The sequence below is a fragment of the Fulvia fulva genome, chromosome 6 (assembly GCF_020509005.1).
Source record: "Fulvia fulva chromosome 6, complete sequence".
NCBI classification, from domain to species: domain Eukaryota; kingdom Fungi; phylum Ascomycota; class Dothideomycetes; order Mycosphaerellales; family Mycosphaerellaceae; genus Fulvia; species Fulvia fulva.
The window spans coordinates 1449116-1473460 of NC_063017.1; the positions used below are offsets into that span (position 1 = coordinate 1449116).

At 50.2% G+C, this 24345-nt stretch overlaps 9 protein-coding genes across 9 annotated transcripts; 7 read left to right on the top strand and 2 right to left on the bottom strand.

The window, feature by feature from the left end:
- Positions 1-8876: 8876 nt before the first annotated feature.
- Positions 8877-10532, bottom strand: CLAFUR5_06845 (uncharacterized protein; the record flags this gene model as incomplete). Its single annotated transcript, XM_047905993.1, has 1 exon — positions 8877-10532. The coding sequence occupies one exon, from the start codon at positions 10530-10532 to the stop codon at positions 8877-8879; it is 1656 nt and encodes a 551-aa protein (XP_047763382.1).
- A 397-nt stretch (positions 10533-10929) lies between these two features.
- CLAFUR5_06846 (uncharacterized protein) lies at positions 10930-12632 on the top strand (the record flags this gene model as incomplete). Its single annotated transcript, XM_047905994.1, has 3 exons — positions 10930-11880; positions 11932-12396; positions 12447-12632. 3 exons carry the CDS (start codon positions 10930-10932, stop codon positions 12630-12632), a joined length of 1602 nt encoding a protein of 533 aa, XP_047763383.1.
- Positions 12633-12911: 279 nt separating this feature from the next.
- On the top strand, positions 12912-13787 carry CLAFUR5_06847 (uncharacterized protein; the record flags this gene model as incomplete). Its single annotated transcript, XM_047905995.1, has 2 exons — positions 12912-13234; positions 13295-13787. 2 exons carry the CDS (start codon positions 12912-12914, stop codon positions 13785-13787), a joined length of 816 nt encoding a protein of 271 aa, XP_047763384.1.
- A 347-nt stretch (positions 13788-14134) lies between these two features.
- CLAFUR5_06848 (General amino acid permease AGP2) lies at positions 14135-16093 on the bottom strand (the record flags this gene model as incomplete). Its single annotated transcript, XM_047905996.1, has 5 exons — positions 14135-14622; positions 14671-14909; positions 14958-15473; positions 15530-15658; positions 15711-16093. The coding sequence occupies 5 exons, from the start codon at positions 16091-16093 to the stop codon at positions 14135-14137; spliced, it is 1755 nt and encodes a 584-aa protein (XP_047763375.1).
- Positions 16094-17181: 1088 nt separating this feature from the next.
- CLAFUR5_06849 (37S ribosomal protein S10, mitochondrial) lies at positions 17182-18172 on the top strand (the record flags this gene model as incomplete). The annotated part of the gene is made up of 3 exons (XM_047905997.1): positions 17182-17223; positions 17280-17375; positions 17429-18172. 3 exons carry the CDS (start codon positions 17182-17184, stop codon positions 18170-18172), a joined length of 882 nt encoding a protein of 293 aa, XP_047763376.1.
- Positions 18173-18778: 606 nt separating this feature from the next.
- CLAFUR5_06850 (General amino acid permease AGP3) lies at positions 18779-19754 on the top strand (the record flags this gene model as incomplete). Its single annotated transcript, XM_047905998.1, has 4 exons — positions 18779-18943; positions 18991-19203; positions 19230-19403; positions 19446-19754. 4 exons carry the CDS (start codon positions 18779-18781, stop codon positions 19752-19754), a joined length of 861 nt encoding a protein of 286 aa, XP_047762808.1.
- A 285-nt stretch (positions 19755-20039) lies between these two features.
- CLAFUR5_06851 (uncharacterized protein) lies at positions 20040-21867 on the top strand (the record flags this gene model as incomplete). Its single annotated transcript, XM_047905999.1, has 3 exons — positions 20040-20090; positions 20165-20722; positions 21244-21867. 3 exons carry the CDS (start codon positions 20040-20042, stop codon positions 21865-21867), a joined length of 1233 nt encoding a protein of 410 aa, XP_047762807.1.
- A 409-nt stretch (positions 21868-22276) lies between these two features.
- Positions 22277-22510, top strand: CLAFUR5_06852 (uncharacterized protein; the record flags this gene model as incomplete). The annotated part of the gene is made up of 2 exons (XM_047906000.1): positions 22277-22339; positions 22394-22510. The coding sequence occupies 2 exons, from the start codon at positions 22277-22279 to the stop codon at positions 22508-22510; spliced, it is 180 nt and encodes a 59-aa protein (XP_047762806.1).
- A 324-nt stretch (positions 22511-22834) lies between these two features.
- On the top strand, positions 22835-24274 carry CLAFUR5_06853 (uncharacterized protein; the record flags this gene model as incomplete). Its single annotated transcript, XM_047906001.1, has 3 exons — positions 22835-22998; positions 23104-23159; positions 23271-24274. 3 exons carry the CDS (start codon positions 22835-22837, stop codon positions 24272-24274), a joined length of 1224 nt encoding a protein of 407 aa, XP_047762805.1.
- Positions 24275-24345: the final 71 nt, after the last annotated feature.

A 24345-nucleotide genomic window follows, 5' to 3' on the forward strand; every position in this document is an offset into this window, starting at 1 on the left:
ATAAAGTAGATAGCCGCGGCGGTCTCGGGCTCTACTAGGAGCTTAACGAGCTAGTCGACATCGAGTTTAAGGAGGTCGTTCGCGGGAATTCGGAGGGTTTTCGCGACTTATTATATATCCTCGCCCTTACCTTCCTCGGTCGCGCCGTCGTCGTCGTAGTCGACTACCGCTATAGTAACGCCGTTCTCGTCTTAGATCTCGTTGTCGTTTAGAAGGTCGTATAAGTTGAACTTGCTAGGTAGGTTAGTAATAAGGCGCTATAAGTTCTCGAGTTTCTACTATATAGCGTCGTCTATAGTCTACTACTACTCTTACGTTTGTCCTTAAGTCTATATATTAAATATAGACTGGCGCTATACTACTAGTCGTATAGCTAGTAGTAAGCCTCGCTATCCTTAGGGTCGTACTATATTAGGTACTACTTAGCCTATAGTAGTCTCTTATACCGAGTCGCGCGTTTTTTATCGTACGCCGTAATCTCTTATTACGGTTGTTATTAATAATCTACGCTCTTATAGATCCTGTTATAACTCTTCTACGGATATAAAGCCTAGCTAAGTATAACGGTTTATAGTCGTATTAATATAAAGTAGCTAGGTACGTAGGAAAAAAGAGCGCGAGGTACGCCGAGGCTATATATAAGCCGAGGTGCTACGATAGTGCGCGCGGTCACGTGACCTACGTACTAGCGAGACATTCACTAGGCCTAGGGCCGTAACACTTTAATATTAGAGTATAGTCTTATATAAAATCTCGAAAATAGGCTACTCGATTAAGAAATAAAAATCAAGTACGTATCTATATAACCGCGATGTTATAGTCTCCCTATAAAGTATATAGAAGGTAGGGACAGAAGAGCCTTAGAGTACTTAGAAGTCGTTAAGAAGTAAAAGTCTAGCTTAGTATATAAGCGCTAAGAATCATATGCCCCGTAACATTTACTACGGGACCTAGCCCTCTAAGAAGCTAAGCTAGAAGAATGTACTACTCTACTAAACCTTAATAGATTTACTTCGGCTCGTAACTATATGACTTACGGTACTCCCGCGAGTACCCGCGACTACGCTAGACTCTAGAAGAAGCACGTAGAAGACTCGGAACGTAGGGCAGGTTAGAATAAGGTTTTAAGTAAAGCTACTAAGCGCGGCTTCGTACGGGTTAGCCCTATTAATGCGGGGACACGTACTCGCGAGGGTCGCGTATAAATATCTAGCCTTCCCTAGGCCTCTCTTACTTTCTTCGTCTTTCGTTTTATATAGCAATTATACTATACCCTTTTGTATCTACACTTCGTACCTATATTCTCGCTTTTACCCTTATATCTTATAGGCTAGGCTCTCGCCCTAATATCACGAAAGACTAACAAACCGTTAACCACTCGAGTCATCCTTATAGGTGACCACGCCACCGATAGAGGTGTCAACCTCGATAACTAAGACACTCTATTCCACTTTAGTAAGTAGACTAATATCCCCTTCTCGAACGCCGCTACCTTCGGTACCTAGGTAAACGCTAACCCTAATACCGCCTACGCTCTTATTAACCGTACCGTCTCCTCTTTCGGCGAGACCGCCTAGTAGGTCGAGTAAGCAAACAACTAAGTAATATACCTTTAAGGTATTATAAATACCTTCTAGAACCTCGTACCGTACGCCGACGGTAACCGCCGCTAGTACTTCTCTAAGAAGGTTAACGACCTAGACGAGTTCGACGGTAATAAGAGTAAGTTCGAGGCATTTAAGACATAGCTCACTATTAAGCTATTAGCTAATACCGACTACTTTCCGTAAGAGAAGGACAAGGTTACGTACGTCTTCTCCCTCCTTCGGGGAGACGCCGCGGCTTAGGTATAATACTTTATCGATAACGCTACGTAGACTATCGGCTACCCGGACGTCCTTGCCTTAATATAGGACCTCTATACTACCTTTAGTGATCTAGACCGTAGAGCTACCGCCTAGAACGCTATCTATAACCTCCTCTAGAAGAACAAGAGCTTCGCCGAGTACCTCGCGGCCTTTAACCGCGATATCGGGTTTACCGGCTATAACGAAGAGACTAAGAAGAGTACTCTCCGCCGTAGCTTATTAGTAGAGCTTCTTCGAGCCCTCGAGGATAAGGACGTCGGTACTAAAAGCTTCTATAAGCTCGTCGAGACCTACTAGCGCCTCGACTCTAATATAAAATATACCGCCTCTCTCCTCGCTTCCCGTTCTTAAGGTCGTTAGCCTCGTAGTCCCGGAAGCTACTTCGCTACTCTACTAGGCGCCGCCGCTCCTACGGCTCTCCCTCCCGTCTCTATAGGTAATACTATAGATCTTAGCGCTAGTACCGCCGTCCCTCGAGTCTAGGGCCTCGTTAACGGTAAGCTTACTCCCGAAGAGAAGCTTCGCCGTTACTAGGCCGGACTCTATACCTACTACGGCGGTCTAGGCTATATCGTAGCTAACTATCCGTAGCTCGCTACCCGTAACGCCCGTAACCCGGTTCGCGGCGCTATCGGCGCTATCGAGCCTACTCCTACTGCTCCCGCTAAGTAGGAAAAAGCCTAGGTCTTCCTTATCGACGCGGTAAAGACTAAGAATAACGTTTACCGAAAGTAAAGAGAGGAAAGAAGTTAAGGATTAATATAGTATAGCTAGACCTATACGACGAGACGGGTAAGGACTACGCTTATAAACCGTTCGTTACGAATATAAATATCGGCTTAAAGAAACTCTCTTCTTCTAATCTCACTCTTATAGACACTAGCGTACTAGGCGAGTCTTTTATAGACTATAAACTCGCGACCTCTCTTAACCTCGAACCCTAGGAACTAAAGTACCCTCGTACCCTTGAACTCTTTAACGGCACGGAGACTACTACTAGTAAGATTACTTATGTTGTATACACGTTAATTACCCTCGGAGGCAAGCGTATGTCGATCACTAGCTTCCTTACGTCCCTACCGTATTAGAAGTTTATCCTCGGCCTCCCCTAGTTTAGACGATACCGACCTATTATCGACTAGACTTCCCTTACTATTAGCTTCCCTCTAGAAGTTGCTCCGGCACCTCCGCCTTCTCCGCCGCCTTAGCGCGGTCCTAAGTATACTAAGATCTTCTAGGTAAACGCCGCTACCTTTACTACTACTACTAAGTAGCCTAAAGCTTAAGTCTTCGCTCTCTCCGCGATATCGACATCGCCCTCGAGAAGCTCGATAAGAAGCGTATACCTACCGACCCTACTACGAAGGTCCCTCCTTAGGCACACTATATCCTCTACGTATTCGATACTAAAGCCGTAGACGAGCTACCTCCTTATCGCCCTTACGACTATAAGATTAAGCTAGAAGAAGGTGTAGAGATACCGTTCGGACCGCTATATTCTATGTCCCGAGAAGAGCTTATCGTCCTTAAGAGATACCTCGAAGAGAACCTAAAGAAGGGGTTTATTCGAGCGAGCCGTTCTAGCGCTAGTAGTCCTGTTATGTTCGTTAAGAAGCCCGGCGGTAGTCTACGCTTCTACGTAGACTACCGAGGCTTAAACGCTATTATAAAGAAGAACCGCTACCTAATACCGTTGATTTCGGAGACGCTCGAGCGCCTCTCTAAGGCTAAGTACTTTACTAAGCTCGATGTCATCGCTACGTTTAATAAGTTACGAATAGTAGAAGGACACGAGTATCTTATAGCCTTCCGTACTCGCTACGGGCTATTCGAGTCGCTCGTTATACCCTTCGGCGTTTATAACGGGCCTAGTACCTTCTAGAACTTTATTAACGACATCCTTTAGGAGTTCCTCGATCAGTTCTATACTACCTATATCGACGACATCCTAGTCTATAGCGAGACTAAGGAGGAGTACCGCGAGCACGTCTATAAGGTCCTTTAGAAGCTCGTAGACGCCGGCTTATAGCTCGACATCGATAAGTACGAGTTTGAGAAGACCGAAGTCAAGTTCCTTAGTTTAATTATTACCGTAGACGGCATCAAGATAGACTAAGAGAAGATCGACGCTATCGTCGAATAGGATGCTCCTACGAACGTTAAAGAGGTCTAGGGTTTCCTAGGCTTTACCAACTTCTACCGCCGCTTTATCTACGCATTTTCGGGCGTAGTACGCCCTTTAACGAAGCTTACGCGTAAGGGTAAGAAGTTCGCCTAGACCGACGAATGCTAGGAGGCTTTTGACTTGCTTAAAGCGAAGTTTATTAAGAACCCGCTTCTATAGCACTTCGATTTCGAACTAGAGACCCGTATAGAGACCGACGTATCCGACGGCGTAGTAGGCGGTGTCCTACTATAACGCCGCTCGCCTGAATCCCCCTAGTTACCTATCGCCTTCCTCTCTAAGAACATGACCGCTACGGAGTATAACTACGAGATCTACGACAAGGAGCTTCTCGCTATCGTTAAAGCTTTCGAAGAGTAGCGCCCCGAGCTCGAAGGCTCTACTATACCCGTCTAAGTAAGCTCCGACTATAAGAACCTCGTCTACTTTATAAAGAGCAAGCTGCTTAATCGTCGCTAGGCCCGCTAGAGCGAGTTCCTCTCCCGGTTCAACTTCGTGATCTCGTATACGCCCGGTAAGGCTAACTCGATAGCCGACGCCCTTACCCGCCGCCCTAGTAACTCTCTAGTTGATCGAAGAGGGGGCCGGCAAATCGTAGGGTAACAAGTCATTAAAGAGCACAACCTCTCTTCCGAGCTTCGAGAGTACCTATCGAACGGCTAGCCTACGCTCGCCGCTTCCTTTACTACTCTCGTACTCGCTCCTACCTACCTTGACGAGAGTGACGATGAATCCGAGCCTAAAGAATACGCCTCGGACGCTAAGGACTTCAACGACGATAAAGAGGGCTTAGTAACGACCGACGGCTTATCCGAATTAGACTTTAAGGGGTTTAATAATAAGGAGCAGCCCGAAGGCATTATAGCACGAGTACGAATAGCGTACGATGCCGATATAGACGCCTAAGAGTTAGTTTAGGCCCTTAAATCTAGCGCGAGGACATTCCCGGGCTTCTCGCTATCCGAGTACGAGCTCTAGGAAGGTGTCGTCTACTTCCGTAAGAAGCTTTACGTACCGTAGCCCGAAGGCTCTAATATCCGAGCTGAGATTCTTTAAATCATCTACGACTCCGCCTCTAGGGGTCACCTAGGCGTAGCTAAGACCTACAAGCTCCTCGCTAGGTATTACTAGTAGCCGTATTCCTAGAAGGACGTCCGCCGCTACGTACTAAACTACGCTACTTACCGAAGAGCTAAAGCTAACCGCTACCGTCCCTACGGTCTCTTATACCCTCTCCCGGCTCCTAATCGTCCGTAGAAGCACATTACTATAGACTTTATTACCGATCTTCCTTACGGTAAGACCTTTAGCGGCGTAAAAGTAAAGGCCCTTCTAGTGATCGTAGACCGTTACTCTAAGGACCGGTATATAATCCCGTACTAGAGTATGACCGTAAAGGAGACTACTCGCTTGTTCTACGAATTCGTCTAGCGCTTTTAAGGCCTCCCGGATAGTATTACCTCTAACAGAGGCACCTAGTTCATCTCGTACTTCTAGAAGCGTCTATGTACTATCCTAGGCATTAAGTATAACCTCTCGACTAGTTTTTAGCTATAGACCGACGGCTAGACCGAAATTACAAACGCTATCCTCGAGTAGGTCCTTCGTTACTTCGTCGACTACTACTAGAAGGATTGGCCTTAGTATATCCCTACGGTAGAGTTCGCTACTCGTAACTAGGACTCGGAGACTACTAGCTACTCTCCCTTCTATACTACGAGAGGTTACTACTATCGTATAGGTATAGAACTAGAAGAGCCTCTCCCGCCTACTAAAGACGTAAACGAGTAAGTAGTAGACGAGTTCGCTACTATACTCTTATAGATCTATAAAGAAGTCTACGACGAGATAGTATACGTATAAGTAATCTACGAGGATTAAGCTAATCGTTATCGCTAGCTAGCTCCCGACTACTAAGTCGGCGATATAGTCTACCTTAACTCTAAGAATATTAAGACGGACCGCCCCTCTAAAGTGCTAAGCTAGAAGAACCTAGGTCCTTTTAAGATTACCGAGCGTATTAGTTTATACGCCTACCGTCTAGCTCTTCCTACGAACATAAAGATCTATAACGTCTTCTATCCCGTACGCCTTCGGCCGTCGGCTAAGGAACTATTCCCGAACTAAAACTAAGACATACTAGGTCCTCTCGATAAAGTAGAAGTCGACGAGCCGGTTGACCTACCTTCTAACGACTATACCGTCCGTAAGATCCGGGGAATCCGCGTAGAGCCTAACGATATTAAAGGGCTACCGCCGATTAAGTATAAAGTCGAATAGTGTTAAATAGGTACGAGTAGATAGTAGCGGAGTGGAGTAAGAGATCAATCTTCAACTGACTAATAGCACGAGTATATAGCAATATATTAGGAACCAATATATTGATTGTGTTAGATGTCTATCTAAGCTAAAGGGGAGAGAAGGTATCTCCCTATAAGCTGAGTCATCGTAGATGCCTTAGGCTACTAGATCACTTCCTGATTATAGACTCCCTTTAAGATACTACATCTTAACAAATAGTAAGGTTGCCCTAAGTAGGATACCTTATAGGAACCTATCTAATATATTATCTTTAATCGTTAAGCAATCGAAGAATACTACGCCCGCGTAGACGGCCTAGAGGTTAATATCGGTAGGCTTTTCGAATCTAAGCTCTTCGACGGGGCTTACTAATAGTATATCGACTATGACATTAGGCCTAGGCCTAGTACTAAAGCTAAACATCCTCGATATATAGAACTACTACGGCTTCGTAGGAACTTAGCTTTGTTCGGGGAGCTACTATTATAGTCTCCCTATAGAGTATATAGAAGGGAGGGACAGAAGAGCCTTAGAGTGCTTAGAAGTCGTTAAGAAGTAAAAGTCTAGCTTAGTATATAAGCGCTAAGAATCATATGCCCCGTAACATTTACTACGGGACCTAGCCCTCTAAGAAGTTAAGCTAGAAGAATATACTACTCTACTAAACCTTAATAGATTTACTTCGGCTCGTAACTATATAACTTACGGCACTCCCGCGAGTACCCGCGACTACGCTAGACCCTAGAAGAAGCACGTAGAAGACTCGGAACGTAGGGTAGGTTAGAATAAGGTTTTGAGCAAAGCTACTAAGCGCGGCTTCGTACGGGTTAGCCCTGTTAATACGGGGATACGTACTCGCGAGGGTCGCGTATAAGTATCTAGCCTTCCCTAGGCCTCTCTTACTTTCTTCGTCTTTCGTTTTGTATAGTAATTATACTATACCCTTTGTATCTATACTTCGTACCTATATTCTCGCTTTTACTCTTATATCTTATAGGCTAGGCTCTCGCCCTAATACGCGATATAAATTATATTCTATATAACTATTAACGTGCTTTAGTACCGAGCGGGCTATACTACCGAGCGGGCTACTTTTACTAAGAACTATACTACTTCTACTTTAATTACGACGGTATCTTAATATGACGAAATCCTATAGAATTGTTACTAGGAGGACAATTCCTCTTTAAATTCTTCGCTATCTAGTAAGTCTACTTAATAGGTACGTACGTTATACCCCGACTTGCTATATCGCTTATAGCGTCGTAGCCTTAGTACTAGCCGAACACTATCTAGCGACTCTCTACTTACTTCCTACCTTCTAGTATCCTCTAGAGATATTAATTACGACGCCTTATCGAAGGTTAGGGACCCTCTAGACTAAATATACTTGCGCTTTCGTGCTTTCCGCTATATAAGGGCCTCGTTAGACTTACGTAGCTTACTAATCTCGCTTTATATAAGAGCTATCTAATACGCCATCTCTCTACTCCCTCTCTATTACCCTATTAAACGACCTTCCTCTTTCTACTACGCCTTTCTAAACCCGTAACGACGCTCTAAGACGTAATAATACCTATTATAAATCCTAGCTCGTCGAAGTTATAGGTGTCCTAGTTAAGGATGCTATACTTCTCCTTTATATTACGTATAAGTAAGAACTACTTCTCGATAACGTCTAGATCTTCTATTAGGGCTCGCTAACAATCGTATCTACGTATTATACGAACCTTTAACTTACGATACCGCCTAATGAACCTGTCTGTCTAATTAAGACTAGCGGGCTTAAGACTCTTCTCTTATAGTAATAAATCGGCTATTGCTCGTATACTAGCCTTTAATAGCGGGAAACCTCTAAGATCTAGCTCGAGTATATACTTAAGTATCACCCTCTCTTCTAGCTCTATAAGCTTCTTCGAATTAGGCTCGTAGTTACCCTAAGGAGGTCGTCTATTTAATCGATACCCTAGTATAGTTCGAGACGCGTCGTATACCTTTATAGTAAGTCGATTCGTGATTATCGCGTCGCGTTTCGTAGCCTAGATAGCTAAGGTCAGTTTGGCCTTATTTAAAGACAATATACGCTATAATAGTAGTTATATAGCTATATCTATAGAAGTGGTACAGTTCTTAGTAAAAGTGGCCCGCTCGGTAGTATAGCCTGCTCGGTAGTAAAGTACGTTATATATCCTTCTTATATAGATCCCGAAGCTTTTATACTCTTTCGATTTATATATATTACGTTTCGTAGGTTATTTCTTTTTAGTATAGGTATTCGTCGTAATTTATATACTTCGGCGTCGTAGAATTGCTTTTTAGGTATATCGACTTTTATAAGATCCTTAAAATCCAGAAATTAGAATAAAGAGATTCTCGGGATTTAGCGCTTTAGATTCTACTATATATCGATATCGTACGAGGTCGGGTCGTCGATACGTAAAGCCGCGATGTTATGATCGCGGTCAAGTCTTGATTAAGCTTACCAAAAGACGGCCCGTTTGACCTTAGACTCCCTACGCGAATTAAGCTAACCGCCGTCTAATTAGACAGTACCGCCCCACAATCAATTCTCGCAGCGTGTCTGAGAAACTGAGGCAATACCTACCAGCGGTTTCCTCGTCGTGACTGACGGGTTCAACATTCTGTAGCGACTGCACAACGTCCGTCCCACGAAGCACCTTCCCCGACTCATCGATCGCGACCGCCCATACCTTACCAACCGTACGATATCCTCCATCATTGATCCGAAGGACAGTCTCAAAGCTCGTCCTTTCGACCTCACCCAGCACAACATCTTCCTCGCCATCATCCGCCAACTCAAGGAAACGCCAACTCTTGGTCTCCGTGTCGCCGTTCCAGCTTATATAAATGCTCGTCCCGCTCGAGTCATAAAAGGAGGCGATGGCAGGCTCCTCGTTCGGAAGACCTGTCCATCTATAACGATATGCGCGGTAGTTCTGGACTCCTTCGCCGAGCGCGCCAGAGTCCATGTATGCGTGGAAGATGGCTGTGCCGTCGGGGAGGAACTCGGTCACTGCGCCTTCGGATCCCCAGTTGACGAGGACGTTCGTGTTAGGCAATACTTGTGTCGAGCCCTGCGATTTCGACAATAGGCCGTCTGGAGGATAGTATCCGTGCACTAGCTCTGCTGTCCAGCTGGTGGTGTTCAGCTTTAAGATCTTCCCACTACTGGTCTTGGCCGTGCGGACTTCTTTCCCTTTACCGGATTCCGTACCGTGCGCAGAGTTGTCGTACAGGCTGATGATCTCGACATCACCATCTTGTTCCAAGAAGCGAGCATGATGCTGGAAGCAGAACTTCACGCCTTCGCCAAGCTGGAAGTCGCTACGCTTGCCATCAAGACGCCAGATGATGCTGCCGTCTGTGCCGTTGATCTTGTGGATGCTGTAAGCATCTCGTGCTGAGATGAGATAGTTGCCTGCACTATCCTTGTCAACGCTGTTGATGTGAAAGTAGTCCCATGCATCAGAGCTGTTGTAGCCTGGTCCTGCCTGGCCGATACCAGAGTCGATTGGTAGGACGCTTTCTTCTGGCGAGACATGGTCAAGGCTTGACCACTCGAACAGAACCTCTCCCGTGTCGAGGTTCAGCTCCTGGAAAATGGCGTTCACGATCCACCGCTGGCTGGGCCGCTTGGCGTATTTGGACAGATCCCTTGGACCCGGCTGGTAGATCTGGATCAGCCCGGTCTTTCCCCCGATCTCTTGGAACTCATGCTTGTCCATGAGTTTGTGTTTGCCAGCACGAAGCTCCCGTACAGTCTCATAGTGCTCATCGAGAAAGGTAGTGTGACCATGGCCGTGTCCATAGTTGGGGTTGTGATCACCCTCGAAACACGCGAGTACATCTCGGCCATTCCAACTGACTTTCTGAAAGTTTGTTGCCCATATGCTGTAGTAGCTATAGCCAGACCAGATCAGGTCTCCGTTATCACGGGAGATGTATGGTCCTGCTTGGCGAGGTCTGTATTGAGCTGTCGATGTATCTTCCTGGCCCGCGAAAGGAGCGACAAAGAGATAGCCTTGTTCCGTACGGCCTTGTGCTGGGATTGTTATGTTCAGTCGAGGGAGTGCGAGATCTGGACGTGAGCGGAATTGCCAGTCTGCTGCTGCAGTGCTGATCAATGCCGCCAACGATGTGAATTGGTCAAATCTCATGTTGCACACAGATAAAAGCAAAGGACTGACGAAATACAGATAGTTTCAGGCACACTAATTGAAGCCATTGACTTCATACGAACAGTTTCAATGCCGCAACCAGGATGGTAGCATGGCGTGCAGCCAACGACGATGGCGTGCTAGCTCCACACGAGGGGAGCTGCACATCTCACGGTCCAATGGCTCATCTTCAATGCCTGCACCCATATCAATACACCATCACGCAGCAGATACTACATGCGGCGATCCTGCGCTAGCACTACAGCGGAAGTCTGGTGGTGCACCGTGCTTGCCATAATTTTCGACCTCACGCACGTGGCGTGATAGGTACAAGTATTTCCAACACCTAGACTTGACATCGCTGCTGAGACATGAGTACAGTTCACGACGATTCACCATGGCAGAGGAAGATGTCGAACACACTGAGCGGGAAGCGGAACCTACGGAACACTCGCCTTTGCTGAAAGCACCTGAAGAAGCCACTTGGAAACCTCCTCGAGCCTTCTTCTGGATTGAATTGGCTATCTTCACCAACGTCTTCCTCTACGGCTTCGACGGCACGATCACAGCTTCAACATACGCCATCATATCCAGCGACTTCAACGCCGCCAACTCCGCTTCCTGGCTCACAACATCCTACCTCGTAACATCAACCGCTTTGCAACCACTTTACGGCCGCTTCTCTGACATATTCGGAAGACGCATATCCTTCTTCGTATCGACCACGACCTTCGCGCTGGGCTGTCTGGGATGCGGCTTCGCGCAGGATGTTGTCAGTGTGAACTTGAAGAGAGCATTGACGGGTTTTGGAGGAGGCGGTCTGATGACGATGGCAACGATTATCAATTCTGATATGATTCCGTTCCGAACACGGGGCATCTACCAAGCGCTGCAGAACACGGTCTTCGGCGCGGGCGCTATCGCTGGCGCTTCGTTTGGTGGGGCTATTGCGGACAGTGTTGGCTGGCGGTGGTGTTTTCTGCTACAGGTGCCTATATCTGTAATCGCGTTTGGGGTGGGATGGATTGTGGTGCGGAACCCTGAGAGGAGTTATGGGGGTGGCACGATGAAGGAGGTGTGGGAGAAGGTGGACTTTGCTGGGGCGCTGGTCTTGGTGACTGCGTTGTCGATTCAGCTGGTTGGGCTTAGCATTGGTGGTAATGAGTTGCCTTGGAGCCATCCGGTGGTTCTCGCATCGCTGGGGTGCAGCGTTGTGCTGATCGTGCTGTTCTTCTGGATCGAGGCGAGGACGACTGCGATGCCGGTCATTCCGTTGAGGATGTTTAAGAGGAGGTTGTCGCTGTTGATACAGCTTACGAATTTGTGTGCGGGTACTGCTGCGTATTCTGTAAGTCTTCCTTTTGCCCATGTCACATATGTTGCTAACTCATGATCACAGTACCTGTTCATGCTCCCCCTTTTCTTCCAGGTCGTCCTGCTCGACTCTGCCGCTAAAGCGGGCGCCCGCCTGGCGATTCCCTCCCTTGCCACTCCCCTCGGCGGTATCATTGCAGGCTTCGTCATGTCTCGCTACGGCAGACTCATCTGGCTTGTGCGGACCGGAGCTCTGCTCATGGCGTTCGGTAACGCTCTGGTCACTTCGCTCGGCTTCTCGGACGTGTTTTGGAAGTACTATGTTTTCATCTTCTCAGCCAGCCTAGGCCAGGGCATCATGTATCCTGTCACGCTCTTTACGAACCTCGCCACCTTCGAGCATTCGGACCATGCCGTGTCGGCAAGTACAGTGTACCTAGTCAGGTCTGTGGGGAGTGTATGGGGCGTTGCGATCTCGAGTGCGATCGTGCAGACTACGCTTAAGTGGAGGTTGCCTGAAGCGATGGGAAATGTCGACAACAAAGCTGAGGTAAGTTTGCTAGCATGTCGTACTGCAGACTGTGCTAATGAGGCGCGTAGCTCATCGATGGGATCCGACATTCTGTCACTGCGCTTCGACACTTGCCGGAGTCGATTCAGCTACCGGTGCGGCATGTCTATTACAATGGCATACGCTCCGCCTTTGCGGTATCGACTGGTATCATGGTACTGGGGATCCTCTTTGCGCTGCTGGCGAGGCCTAGTGGTCTGCGTAGCACGAAGTGAATGGTCATTACAACTACTTGCCGAGAATGTCGCTTGTTACCAATACTCGCTCCAGTCGGGAATGAAGCACGGGCAACAGAATCTGGCAATCCGTGAACATTCACCTCCCAGGTATTTATGTTTGAGGAGCGCTTCTGGAATCTGCTTTACCTACAAACATCATTGATCATCACCTCGATCTCACACTACCTCAACCAGACCATGTCACTGACGTGGCTTCTCTCGCATCTACGTAGTCTGATGATGCGAGTGGCTGGCACGCCTTCAGCTGGAAGCGCCATGTCGGAGCCGTGCGAGTTTACCATGGCCGCTACGGAGCCTGTGCCTACTACGATGTCGACCGAGGAGCTTGCGCGCGGTCTTCTCGAGCGGCTAGCCGCAGGTGGCAAGCTATCCCATACCACTTCCACGAGTCTGACCACCGCTCTCGCATCTGCGATCTCCTACAGACCCGAGTCCAACACAACAGCAGCCCACGACGTCTTCCACATCCCCGAGCTCCTCGAATCAATCCTCATCAACAACAATCTCACCACCATCACGACCTGCCAGCGCGTCTCACGGCAATTCCAAGCGACCATTGCCAGCTCCGCCAAGCTTCAGTACAAACTCTGGCTTCATCTCAAACCATCCAAGACAAGATGACAGATCCCTAAATGCAGATGTGGAGGGAAGAAAAAGAGCAAGACCTTCAAACCCGAGCTCAACCCCCTCCTCTCAGACCCAACCTTCTGCACCCGCCACGCCATCAACGCCTTCACCTACGAGCTCCGCGAAGACAAAGACTTCCGCCTCCTCATCGACATCACCTTCGGCACCCTCGCCCAGCTCCGCGCCCTGAAACCAGGAGGATGGCAGAAGCTCCTCCTCGTGCAGCCAGCTTCGAAGAGGCTGGATAGGTGGAATTTGAGCTTCACATATGGGGAGGGGAAGTTTACGAGGTCGGTGGGCAGGGGGACGTGGTGGGATGCGGTGACTTTGGGGGAGATGGTGGAGGTGTTGTTGGAGAGGTGGGAGGAGTTGGAGGGCGATCCGTGGATGAGTGTGAGTGAGTGGGATCCGGAGAGGAGGGATGTGGGGAAGGGGAGGGAGCATGGGGGGAGGAAGGTGGTGGCGAAGAGTGAGGAGCAGGGTGGTGCGGAGGGTGTGGATTGAGGGGGTAGTATTGGGTATGCGAGTCGCATGCTGTACCATGCGCTTCGCTCTTGAGTATAACCCCAACTCAGTGAACAGAGTCAAAGCCAGGGCAACGATTGGCGTCAACAAACAATGAATCCGTTGTTGGGCGCCTTCGCCGGACAATGAGAACTAAGCAAGGTAAGAGCAGGACCGTGCCTTACCTTTGCTAACATGGATCATGTAATGCTTTTCTTCGTTGCTTATTTATTTAGCGTAGATCCAAGTCTGCCTGTTGCGCCTTGTGATCTATCCCCTATGCTATGCACACATAATGCTCATAGCATTCCATGCTGCTGGGTATTTCCGACTGTCACAGCAACAGCTCACTTGAACTGCTCATGCACATTCCTCCTCGCTTGCGCCACATCAGAGGCATGCACACTACTCCTCCTGTTCGCCTCTGTAGCGTGCTTCTTCTTGATGCCTACAAGCTCTCCCATCTCCGTCCAGAAGCCGACAGGTGGGTCCAGGAAGGTCTCCTCGTATGCGTCAATAATTGGCTTCTCCCAGACGAGATCAGCCTCGGCGCTCGAGACCCACTTCGTCTTCTTGAAGAACTTCCAGAAGATGAAGAGAGGTGGGATGAAGAGCTGCATGGTGTAGTTGGAGAAGAAGCTGCTGACGTCCCAGGGGAGGTAGCAGGTGTAGCCATAGATGCATGTGACGATGGACATCCAGACCAAAGCGAACCAGGCGCAGTAGGGCTGGAACCAGCCGGTGTAGGGTAGTTTGCTGCGGTCGAGGCCTTGGGCTTTGGCGGCGTAGTAGAATTTCAGGTAGGTTATGCTCATGACGATGTAGTTGATGAGACCTGCACAATGTTAGTATCAGACAGTATTGGTGGGGTCGAAGTGCGTACCTCCGCCAGTAACGAGACTGGCAAACCATGTGATGGCGACCGACGAGCCGCTCGACACAGCTGTGAAGGCGAGCATGGGGAAGATCATGACTACACAGAAGCAGTAGATCGGCACACCCTTGCGCGTGCAGTGTCGGAGGAACTTCGGTGCTCTGCCTTCGAGTGACAGACTGTACAAGTTACGGACTGCACAGTAGGTGTAGGTGTTACCAGCAGAAAAGATGGATGTCAAGATGAGTCTACATGAGGTCAGCGTAAGTTTCACGGGTGATCTCGTCTCAACTTACGCATTGACAATATCCGGGAAGACTGAGATGCCCAAGTTGACCATGGCAATCACATATGGCGAGGACGCAGCAGAGCCGCTGCCATCTCCATTCTCCACGACTCCCTGCAAGATCGGATCGCGAGAGCTTGCCACGATACCGACTGCCAGGGCACCGCCGATGAAGAAGATACCGAATCGCAGATACACCATCTTGAAGGCCGCCTTGATGTAGATGCGAGGTCGCATAGCTTCGGCCGCCACGATCGAAATGTACTCTGGTCCGACAACAGTGAAGACTGCTGAGGTGAGTGCACCAAGAAATCCCTCGAATCGTCCAAGATCGCCAGTCGTAATGTATTCCCGGAAAGCGCCACCATTCGTCCAGTTCCGGAAGCCGTATGCATCGCCTTGGGGATTGCCGCCGACCATGGTAACGAATGTGAAGAAGAACAGCGAGAAGATCAGAATGACTTTTCCACCCGAAAGCCAGAACTCGGCTTCACCAAACGCGCCGACAGCGAGAATGTTGATCGCACTGCATGGATTGTCAGTATTGCAGAACGGAGTATGGACTAGCAGAGCACAACTTACGCGTAGCATATTATGATACCAATGATCATCCCAGCAATGGGACCAGACTCGGCGACGGTTGGCGACCAGAATGTAGCCACAAGGCAGAATGCAGAAATTTCGAAGGGGATCAGCAAGGCCTCGTAAAAGCTGTCGAAGTCAGATTAGCAACTTGCATCTATAGTGGCACACTGATACTCACAAGAAGTTCCAGCCGACCATGAAGCCGAGCGCATCGTCTACCCATTCACCCGCATGTCGAATGAAGCCACCAGAGACAGGGTATGCAGTAGTCATTTCGGCGACACTGTTGTTGACCATGGCGAGTACGCATGACTGGATCGTAAAGGCGAGGAGCAAGTTTGCAGCACCTCCATGGTACAGTCCCGTTCCGATGCTCACGAACAGAGCAGTTCCGATCGAACCTCCGATAGCGATGAGCTGAATCTGTCGGTTTCGTAGATGTCGCTGCAACTGATCTGCATTGTCTGCTGAAAGTCCCTCGGCGAAGTCCGTTGGCCCTCCAGACTGCGAAGGCGACACGTCGCCAGCCGTCTTCTCTTTGTCGCTGCTGAACATGCCCATGATGGTCGGTACTCGAGACGCAACCAGAGTGGTGTGAAAGAAGGACGGAAGAAGGTAAGAGGGTTTAGAAAGGCCCACGCGACATCTGGTCGATCTCAACCGGGGTGCCTCTCATTCGCGAGCTGTGCCACGAGGGTGCACGGTTCGTCAATTCCACAGGCCGTTCACTGCACGGCATGACGTCGAGCCACTCATAGCGGACCAACAGCTGGTGCAAAATCCTTTCAATGCCGATCGCTAGGCGGGGAGTGCGCGCGATGTGGTTGACGAAGTCGAGTGGCTGTAAAAGCGAGAACGTGACTGCTCCCAGATCCTCTTTTATGGAGCCGAAGTTGAAGCAGGAGCGTTCATGGGTCATGGACGTTGGAGATGAAGATGCCCAGACGCCTTAGTGCTATGTCGGGACGACTATGTTGGGTACATGTTCTCTAGCCATGTCCGTAACGCCGCTACAAAAGCAAGCACGCGCAATGCACAGAACTGCACCCATCTATGATCTCGCCGAGTCCGTGACCCAAGAGTCTCCACTGGGCGTATCTCTTGGCAGAGGCCGTGGTAACGTTCAGATGCCACGGGCCACGGCCCAAAGCAGAGTCGGAAGCAGCTATCAATGTGTCATGTTTTCGGCCTTTGCAATTGTGCTTACCTTTGCAATTGCTGTAACAGTCCGGTCGACGACGATGTAGGTACTAACGTACTTCAATCTCGAAACTCTGCAACGTTAGAACTAATGCTGCTGTTTCTCGGTCGTATGCCCCAAGATGTATCAGCTTTGCCACGCCAGCACAAGACCATGTTGCTCTCTCCCCGCACCAATGCTGGAGGTGCTTGATTAGTTGTCAAATGTGCTGAGAGATGCTTCATCTGAACGTGAGGCCGTGATAGGATAGGCATTGCTGTCAACACCAGGAAAGGTGTTACTAACTTACGGTGCGCAATGCGGCAGGCCTCCGTGCGGAAGTTGGTCATGCCGTGCCGTTAAGTGCATGTGGGATGCCATGCAAGACAGGAGGTACTCAGTGACCATGTGATGCGAAGCATGTCGAGGTGAAAGGTGCATGTGAGGTGCTGAAGGGACATGCTCATCAATGCTTGTGAAGAAGGCACTGTTTCAAGATCTTAGTTCTACTGTAGGTAAGCGGGCACCCCCGAGATCTCCGCACAGTGCATTGAGGAGACATTGAAGATAGCATTCCATAGCCATACAATTCAATTGCATACACACACGATGGCCCCTCCATCTTGCACACGCTCGTTTGTAGGCGCAGTCAAACGACTCAAGGTACACATCATGACCATGTTGCGCTCCAATGCACCCGACTAAGAAGCCCTCAGCTCTCACCAGCGACACCAGCCGCACAACATCAGATCCGCCACATACAGAACTCATCGCGAAACGCAGCATCAACCATACAGTCATCTAGCACCGACGGCGATGCCTCGAATATCCGTCTCCCCAAAGCCGTCCAGGCAACCTACCTGGCGCCTCTCAAGCGCGCTCCATCCCAAAATCCCACCAAAGTCGCAGACCTTCAACTTCGATCCTACAGCGTGCGCAATCTCGAAGTCTTCGCCGACTTTGCCATGCGCGCAGCCTACTTTCTGAATCTCCCAGCGGCAGGCCCGACACCACTGCGCAAGATCACAGAGCGATGGACAGTACCACGAAGCAATTTCGTGCACAAAAAGTCCCAGGAGAACTTTGAGCGGATCACAATGCGGCGGTGGATACAAGTGTTCGATGGCCATCCTGACACCGTCGCCGTTTGGTTGGCGTTCTTGAGGAAACATCAGTATTATGGTGTTGGGATGAAGGCGGAGGTGTATGAGCACGGGAGTTTGACAACAGGTGCGAGGTTGGAATCTGAGGCAGAGAAGGTCAGGGTATTGATAGGTAAGGGCGAGACGTTTGCTTCGTTCAGAGGAGGCTTGACGGGCCGTGCAAAGCGTGCGGAACAGAGGCTGTGGGATAGTCCTTTCAAGAGGAGCTGGGGTGCTGATGCTGCGATGGGAGGAACGCCGAGTACAGGGACGAGTAAGGATAGGTTATGGGTTCCGCGGCAAGATCGGCAGACCTGATGAGTATTGCAAACGACGTTGAAGGGATGGTTACCAGCGAACTGATAGCCATCGAGTGATTACTGAACAGGACCGATGCGATCAGTTTCAGAATGAATATTCGTAATCGCGCCCATCAGACAGTATTGCCTCGACATTACCACGAAGCCGGTCCTTCCACGGCTGCTAAGTCACGTTCTGGGAATGCTATGCGAGCGGTACGCGTCTACAAGATAGCAACACCCATCTGCACTTCTGGACGCACGAACCTGTTGTGTCGATTCTTTCCGCGGCTCTCTGCGGCTTCGTCCACGAAGCCGGCATGAGGTTTAGACATGCTTATCAGCTTAGCTGGAGCTTGGACCGGGTGGCGTCACGGTCGTGGGCACCGTGCTGAGTGTTGCGCTGCGCCTGCGAAGAGAGCTTCTGACCCTTGGCCGATGCGCCGAGCACTATCTCTGCCTATCAGCACTATCGACATGGCGAGCTCGCCATCGCATCGTGTGCTACACCTGGGACGTTGAAGATGCCATCGACACCAAGGCGCAATCCAGGCTGCATCGGCGTCCAAGAGTAAGAGTGCAACAAAAAAGCCTTCCCTGATGTGCTGACCAGCAGCACAATACCATGACCGACGCAACCGCGAAGGAGATCGCCTCCATTGTAGCCTCCCCCAGCTCGCCAGAAGCAGAAAACCAACCAACCCTCACCCGCAACGGCAACATCCTGAACGATGGCCTCCAACGAGGCCTCAAGCACCGCCACCTGGTCATGATCAGCTTCGGCGGCGTAGTAGGCGCAAGCATCTAGTACGGTGTCGGCACATCCATCAACTACAGCGGGCCCGTTGGCGGCCTGATCTGCTCCTCATCATCGACGTCGACGTCTTCTTCGTAACGCAATGCCTAGGCGAGATGACCACTCTCTTCCCCGTCAAAGGCGCCTTTCTGGAGCTGGCTGGCCCCTTCGTGGCCGCTTCGTGGACGAGTCGTTGGCGTTTGGCTTGGGGTGGAATTGTCGTCGATGAACTCTGCCCTCTACGTTGCGTCCAGGTCCCTGATATCCCTCGCATCAACAGGGACGAGCCCCGAAGTTCTTTGCCAAGACCACCTCGAACGGCACACCGGTCAATGCTCTGGTCCTATCGAACGTGCTTGCGTTGGTATCGATGCTCAACTACAAAGCTGGTCCAGGCAAGGTCTTCACGTACCTTTTCAATATCAGTGGATCCGCTACGTTCATTGCCTGGGCGGTAATTGGAGTCGTTCACCTGCGGTAAGGCAATGCGTGGAAGGCTCAAGGCAATGCGGTCGAGGCCATACCCTTCAGGGCCATACTCTATCCCTTCGGCACATATTCTGTGACCTTCATGAACAAATTCTTGGTCTTCATTGCTGGCTATGGCGATTTCGTCAGTGGTTTCCAACCGGTGAAGTCCGTGGTCGACTATGTGGTCATTGCTGTGTTCGTGGCGCTGTTCGTGTTCTGGAAGGTGTTCAAGAAGACCGCAGTTGTGCCGCTTGAGCAAGTGGATCTGGTCACAGGGAGCCGTTACGCCCTGTTGCTGACGAGTTGGGCATGCTACCTAACGAGCTCACGATGAAGATCGTTTAGAAAACCATTGAGCACTACAGCAGCATAGCCATGCATGTGAACGTGACAAGCCATTGGCCATACTGTAACCGTACATGTACAGTAGGCGCCACGCATCCTTCCGACGCCGGATGGTTCAGCATGCCGTGATGCGAAAACGATCAATAACAGCAGGCAACTACATCAACGATCGGTCAAGACATAGAGCCGATGCAAGGATGAAACGATGGACCAAAATATGATGCTCTACCTCAACAGCATCCGAGATCTTTGCCGGCAAGTCGACGCAACAAGCATGGCAACATTTCGATCTGCACGAGATGATGAAGACGAAGTCTTGGGACGAGTAATCCACAACGCTTTCAGACTGCACTGGTACGTTGCGCTGTTCCCGTCCATGAAATCTTACTGACAAAGTAGGGGCACCAACTGGGAGCTGAACGTTTCCGAACCGTTACCAGAAATACCGGCGACACAATCTACATCAGAGTGTCTGTCACCCGCATCTGCGACACGTATGTGCGCTTCGATCGTGCTCTCTTCCCTCTGATACGTAAGATCGGCGGCAAGACAGAAGTAGCACTAGCACCAGGAACCGACACTCCAGTCGCAGTATGCTGCTTCCTGCCGCCAAAACTCAGACCGGGGGCATACTTTCTGTTCATGTCTGGATGGCTCTCTGTGCTTCTTGCACAAAGTGTAACGACAACATATCGGTTCCAGCGCGGATACCTGAAAGGCGAGAAGATGTGGCAGAGGCTTGGCGAGCCAGTCGATGATGGGACGTATGTGTTGATCTTGGGGACGGATCCGAGGCATGCTGGGCATGGGTATGCTGGGAAGCTGCTTCAACATGTGCTTGAGCAACATGAGAAGGCGCATCCCGGGGTGCCGGTGTATCTTGAGACTGCCACAGATCATGCGCAGAGGGTTTATGAGCGGCTTGGGTTTCAGGAGATGTGGCGAGAGCAGGAGAAGGTACGTACTAAAAGGTGTCATGCATCGAGCTGTTGTGCAGAATACAGTGGAGTCCTCGAGGCATGCATTTCATGATGCGCGCTCCACCGCTGTGTGCACCGAGATCACAGACACTGCCCAATGATTGTCGAGTACTGCTAACATCCCTTCGTTGGTAGCTTCCTGGTGTCGACGAGCAGGGCTGTAAGTTGGGTTCAGACGTGAAGACGACGGAGGAGCCATACTTTGCGCTGCGGGGTATGAAACTCGGGGCAAGTGAATAAAGTTGCGGCGTCTGTCTTTCAGCCGGATTCGGAATTCGGCGTAGAAATAAATTGAGCTTGTGCTCTTTAGCACGCGACTTCTTCCGTCAAGCCTCTCTTCTTTCTACACGGACTTACAAAAGCTACAACAGCCGATCTCTCTACAAAGACTTCGAGAGTGACCCTGTTCACACAGTCTCCCGCAATACTCGACTTAAGCAGTCCCCGTAAGTAGCGCAAGTATGAGTCTGCTAGAGCACCGACTGACCACCGTATCAGCAGCAGAAAATGGACCAATCACCACTGAACAAGCTCCCAGCAGAGTTGCGCAACCGGATCTACGAGCTGGTGCTGCCACGGCCGGGACCATGTCAAATCAGGAAGACAATCTACAGGAAGTCAATTTACGGAGAGCAGGAAGCAGAGCAGCCAGCGATGACACGCACATGCAGACAGATTCGCCACGAGAGCCTGACGATGTTCTACGCAAGCAGAGACTTCTGCGTCAACATCATTGAGCCGCAAGATTCAACTTGTTACTACACTAACCTCGTAGAGCGTGACTTCCAGCAGAAGATCAGTATCTTCAAGACATGGCTCGAGTGCACACGAACTCATCATAGCGCGATTCAACTCCTGAGTCTTCGCATCGAGATGAATGAGCGCGCATTCAGACAGGTACAAAAAGGCTACAGGAGCGCAACCAACGAGCTTGGACATCTGCTATTGCAATACGGTTTTCAACATCCACGGCTTCGCATCACCATCATCACCGATGCTGAAGACAGTAGCCCGCAAGAGAGGCGCGCGCACCGCCAGGAACTGTTGCAGCACGACTACAAATCACTGCTCGAAGTTCACGAGAAGGCGGTGATCTTCGTCTCACGAGGATATCACCAATGATAATATGCAGGTCCATGCCCATCACTTTCACGGAGCGCGAATACATGGCGGCAGGCGGCCACAGTCACAGACGATCACAGTTCTTTTCGAGATGGTACACGGTTCCGTCGCGTGTAAAGCTTGCCCCAAAAGTTGGATGATCGTGGGGTGATTGGACGAGCAGAACAGGAAACAGAAGTCCAACATGCAGATCGTGGGATAGCGCTGCTACGTCAGTAGCGAACATGACGCGAAGGACTCCACGTCGGTCGCTTACCACACAGGCAGAGGTAAAAAGCTTGGTATAAACAGCCTTCCTTCCTAGTATCTTATCTGATCATCTGTACTGAACATTCACTTACACACAACCTACCGAGTCATCGCCATCAACCCAGTAAGGACAGATACTTTCACCAACGACGAAACAAAGATGCAGTTCTCCATTATCGCCATGCTTGCCATCATTGGCTTTGCTGTCGCCAACCCAGTCGACGTAAGCACCTCTGCTTCGACTACATCACACATGACCGAGCTAATGACCTGACAGATCGTCGCTCGTGATGGTGATGTCCTGATCAAGCGCCAATGCCCACAGAACTGCGCAGCCCAAGGTCTCTGCTGCCGAGTCGGACCAAACAACTTCAACTCTTGCGCCGGCTGCTAGAAGATGAGCGATTGATGGTCGATATAATGGGAAATCCTCAATCAGATACACCCCAAACGGACGCCTCAAGCATCATAGTAGATCTTTTCATACAATCCTCGATGACAGATAGCCGTTGTCGTACCACTCTTAGCTACAGTGCCCCCAGTTGATAAGTGGTGCTGGAGGAAGAAGTATTATCACAAGCGAGGGACTCTTTCTTCGCTACATTATCCACCTGACTACAAATCCAATTCTTACATGGCCCTGCAAATACAATCCACCGATACAAATATAGACCACAAATCCAGCTAGGCTAGCCACACTACAAGAGCGGCCGCAGAAATGCACACCATCAAATTGTGTCTCGGTGTTAGCCCAGCACCACTGCTATACAATGCTCCACTACTAGAAGTCGATGTTGTTACTGTTGTCGGTCTGATCGCAAGTCTCGATGACTCTGATGCCGCTGAAGTCAAGTCTGTCCCAGTCATGGAAGAGCCGACTTCGTACGTCGAAAGAGTACTGGACTGGCCTCCGGGAGCAGGTACCTCTGTCCGAGTGTCTGATGGTAAAGGGGGCAGCGTGGCCTCGATGGACTGACTGGCTGTGAGGGCCGATGTTGACGACTGCCCCGCGTCGAACGATGAAGATGAGGGGATGGAAGATGGTAAGGGACTGGCTCCCATCGAGTCTGTCGTCGCTCGGCTTGAGCTCGGCGGTGCGATCTGAGCTGGTGAACTTGTTGGGCTCTCTATCGGCACTGCGCTGGACAGTGTAGTCGTGCCATCGGCAGGAGATATCGTGCCATCGCTTGGCAACCCTGGCCTGCTGAGCGCAGAGGTGATACTGCCGACGGCATTCGGAGTCGTGGTCATTGATGAGATTGATCCAGTCTCGGTTCCTATAAAAGCGGTAACGGGAAGCGTTGTCGAGCTATCTGGAGATGGCGGCGGTATGCCACTACTTGGAATATTCTCTGGGAGCATGGGCGCAGGTGATGAGTTGTCCATGATATTCGAGCTTGTGGATGCTGATGAAACTGCCGGGTCGAGAATGTCCATGGTGGACGATGCAGAGATCGAAGCTGAAGGGACATCCATCTGCTCAGTCATCGATGGATTAGACGAGCCACCACTATTGCCTGGGGTGCTGGTGCTGGCCACGATATTTGTAGCACTCGAAGCCTGTGAACTTGTAGGCGATAGTGGCAGGCGGAGTGACGGCGAAGATTGGCCAGAAGACGGCGTGAGAACCACACTTTCTCCAGACGGGGGCGTCACTGGTCCTCCTAATGGCGGACAAGCCGTAACCGTTGCACCTGGAAACGAAGACGACGCGGAGGTGCTAGGTCCGATCGCAGTAGAGATTGTAGCTAATGAAGTCGGTGTTTGCGTACTCGCCTCAAGAGGTGGATCCGCAGCAGGCGCTGTCGCTGTAAGAGATGACGCAGTCGAGACCGGTATGCTCAAGCCTGAGGATGAAGACAGATCGGCTGGACTAGTGCTGATTGTCGCGGGAATTGTAGCTGACGATGCAGAAGTTTGCGTGATCGGTTCAGGTGGCTGGTTTACAGCAGTCGTTGTCAGGGTTACCTGGGACGTTGAAGTCCTCGTTGTGGTGTCATCTAAGCTTGTGCCACCCCTCGTTGTTGAGGGCTGTGAAACTGGCAGAGGAGGAGGAATCTCAGCAGTCGCTGTTGTGGTGGCTGAAGATATTGAAGGACTATCGCTGAAGCCACAGCTTCTGCTGCTAGACGTTGTCCGTGGCGGCAACACTATCTGAGTCGAACGGGTGGAGATTGTAGCTGTCAAGGTGATCGAAGACGCCGGAGGCCCAATTGAGGAGCTGGCCCT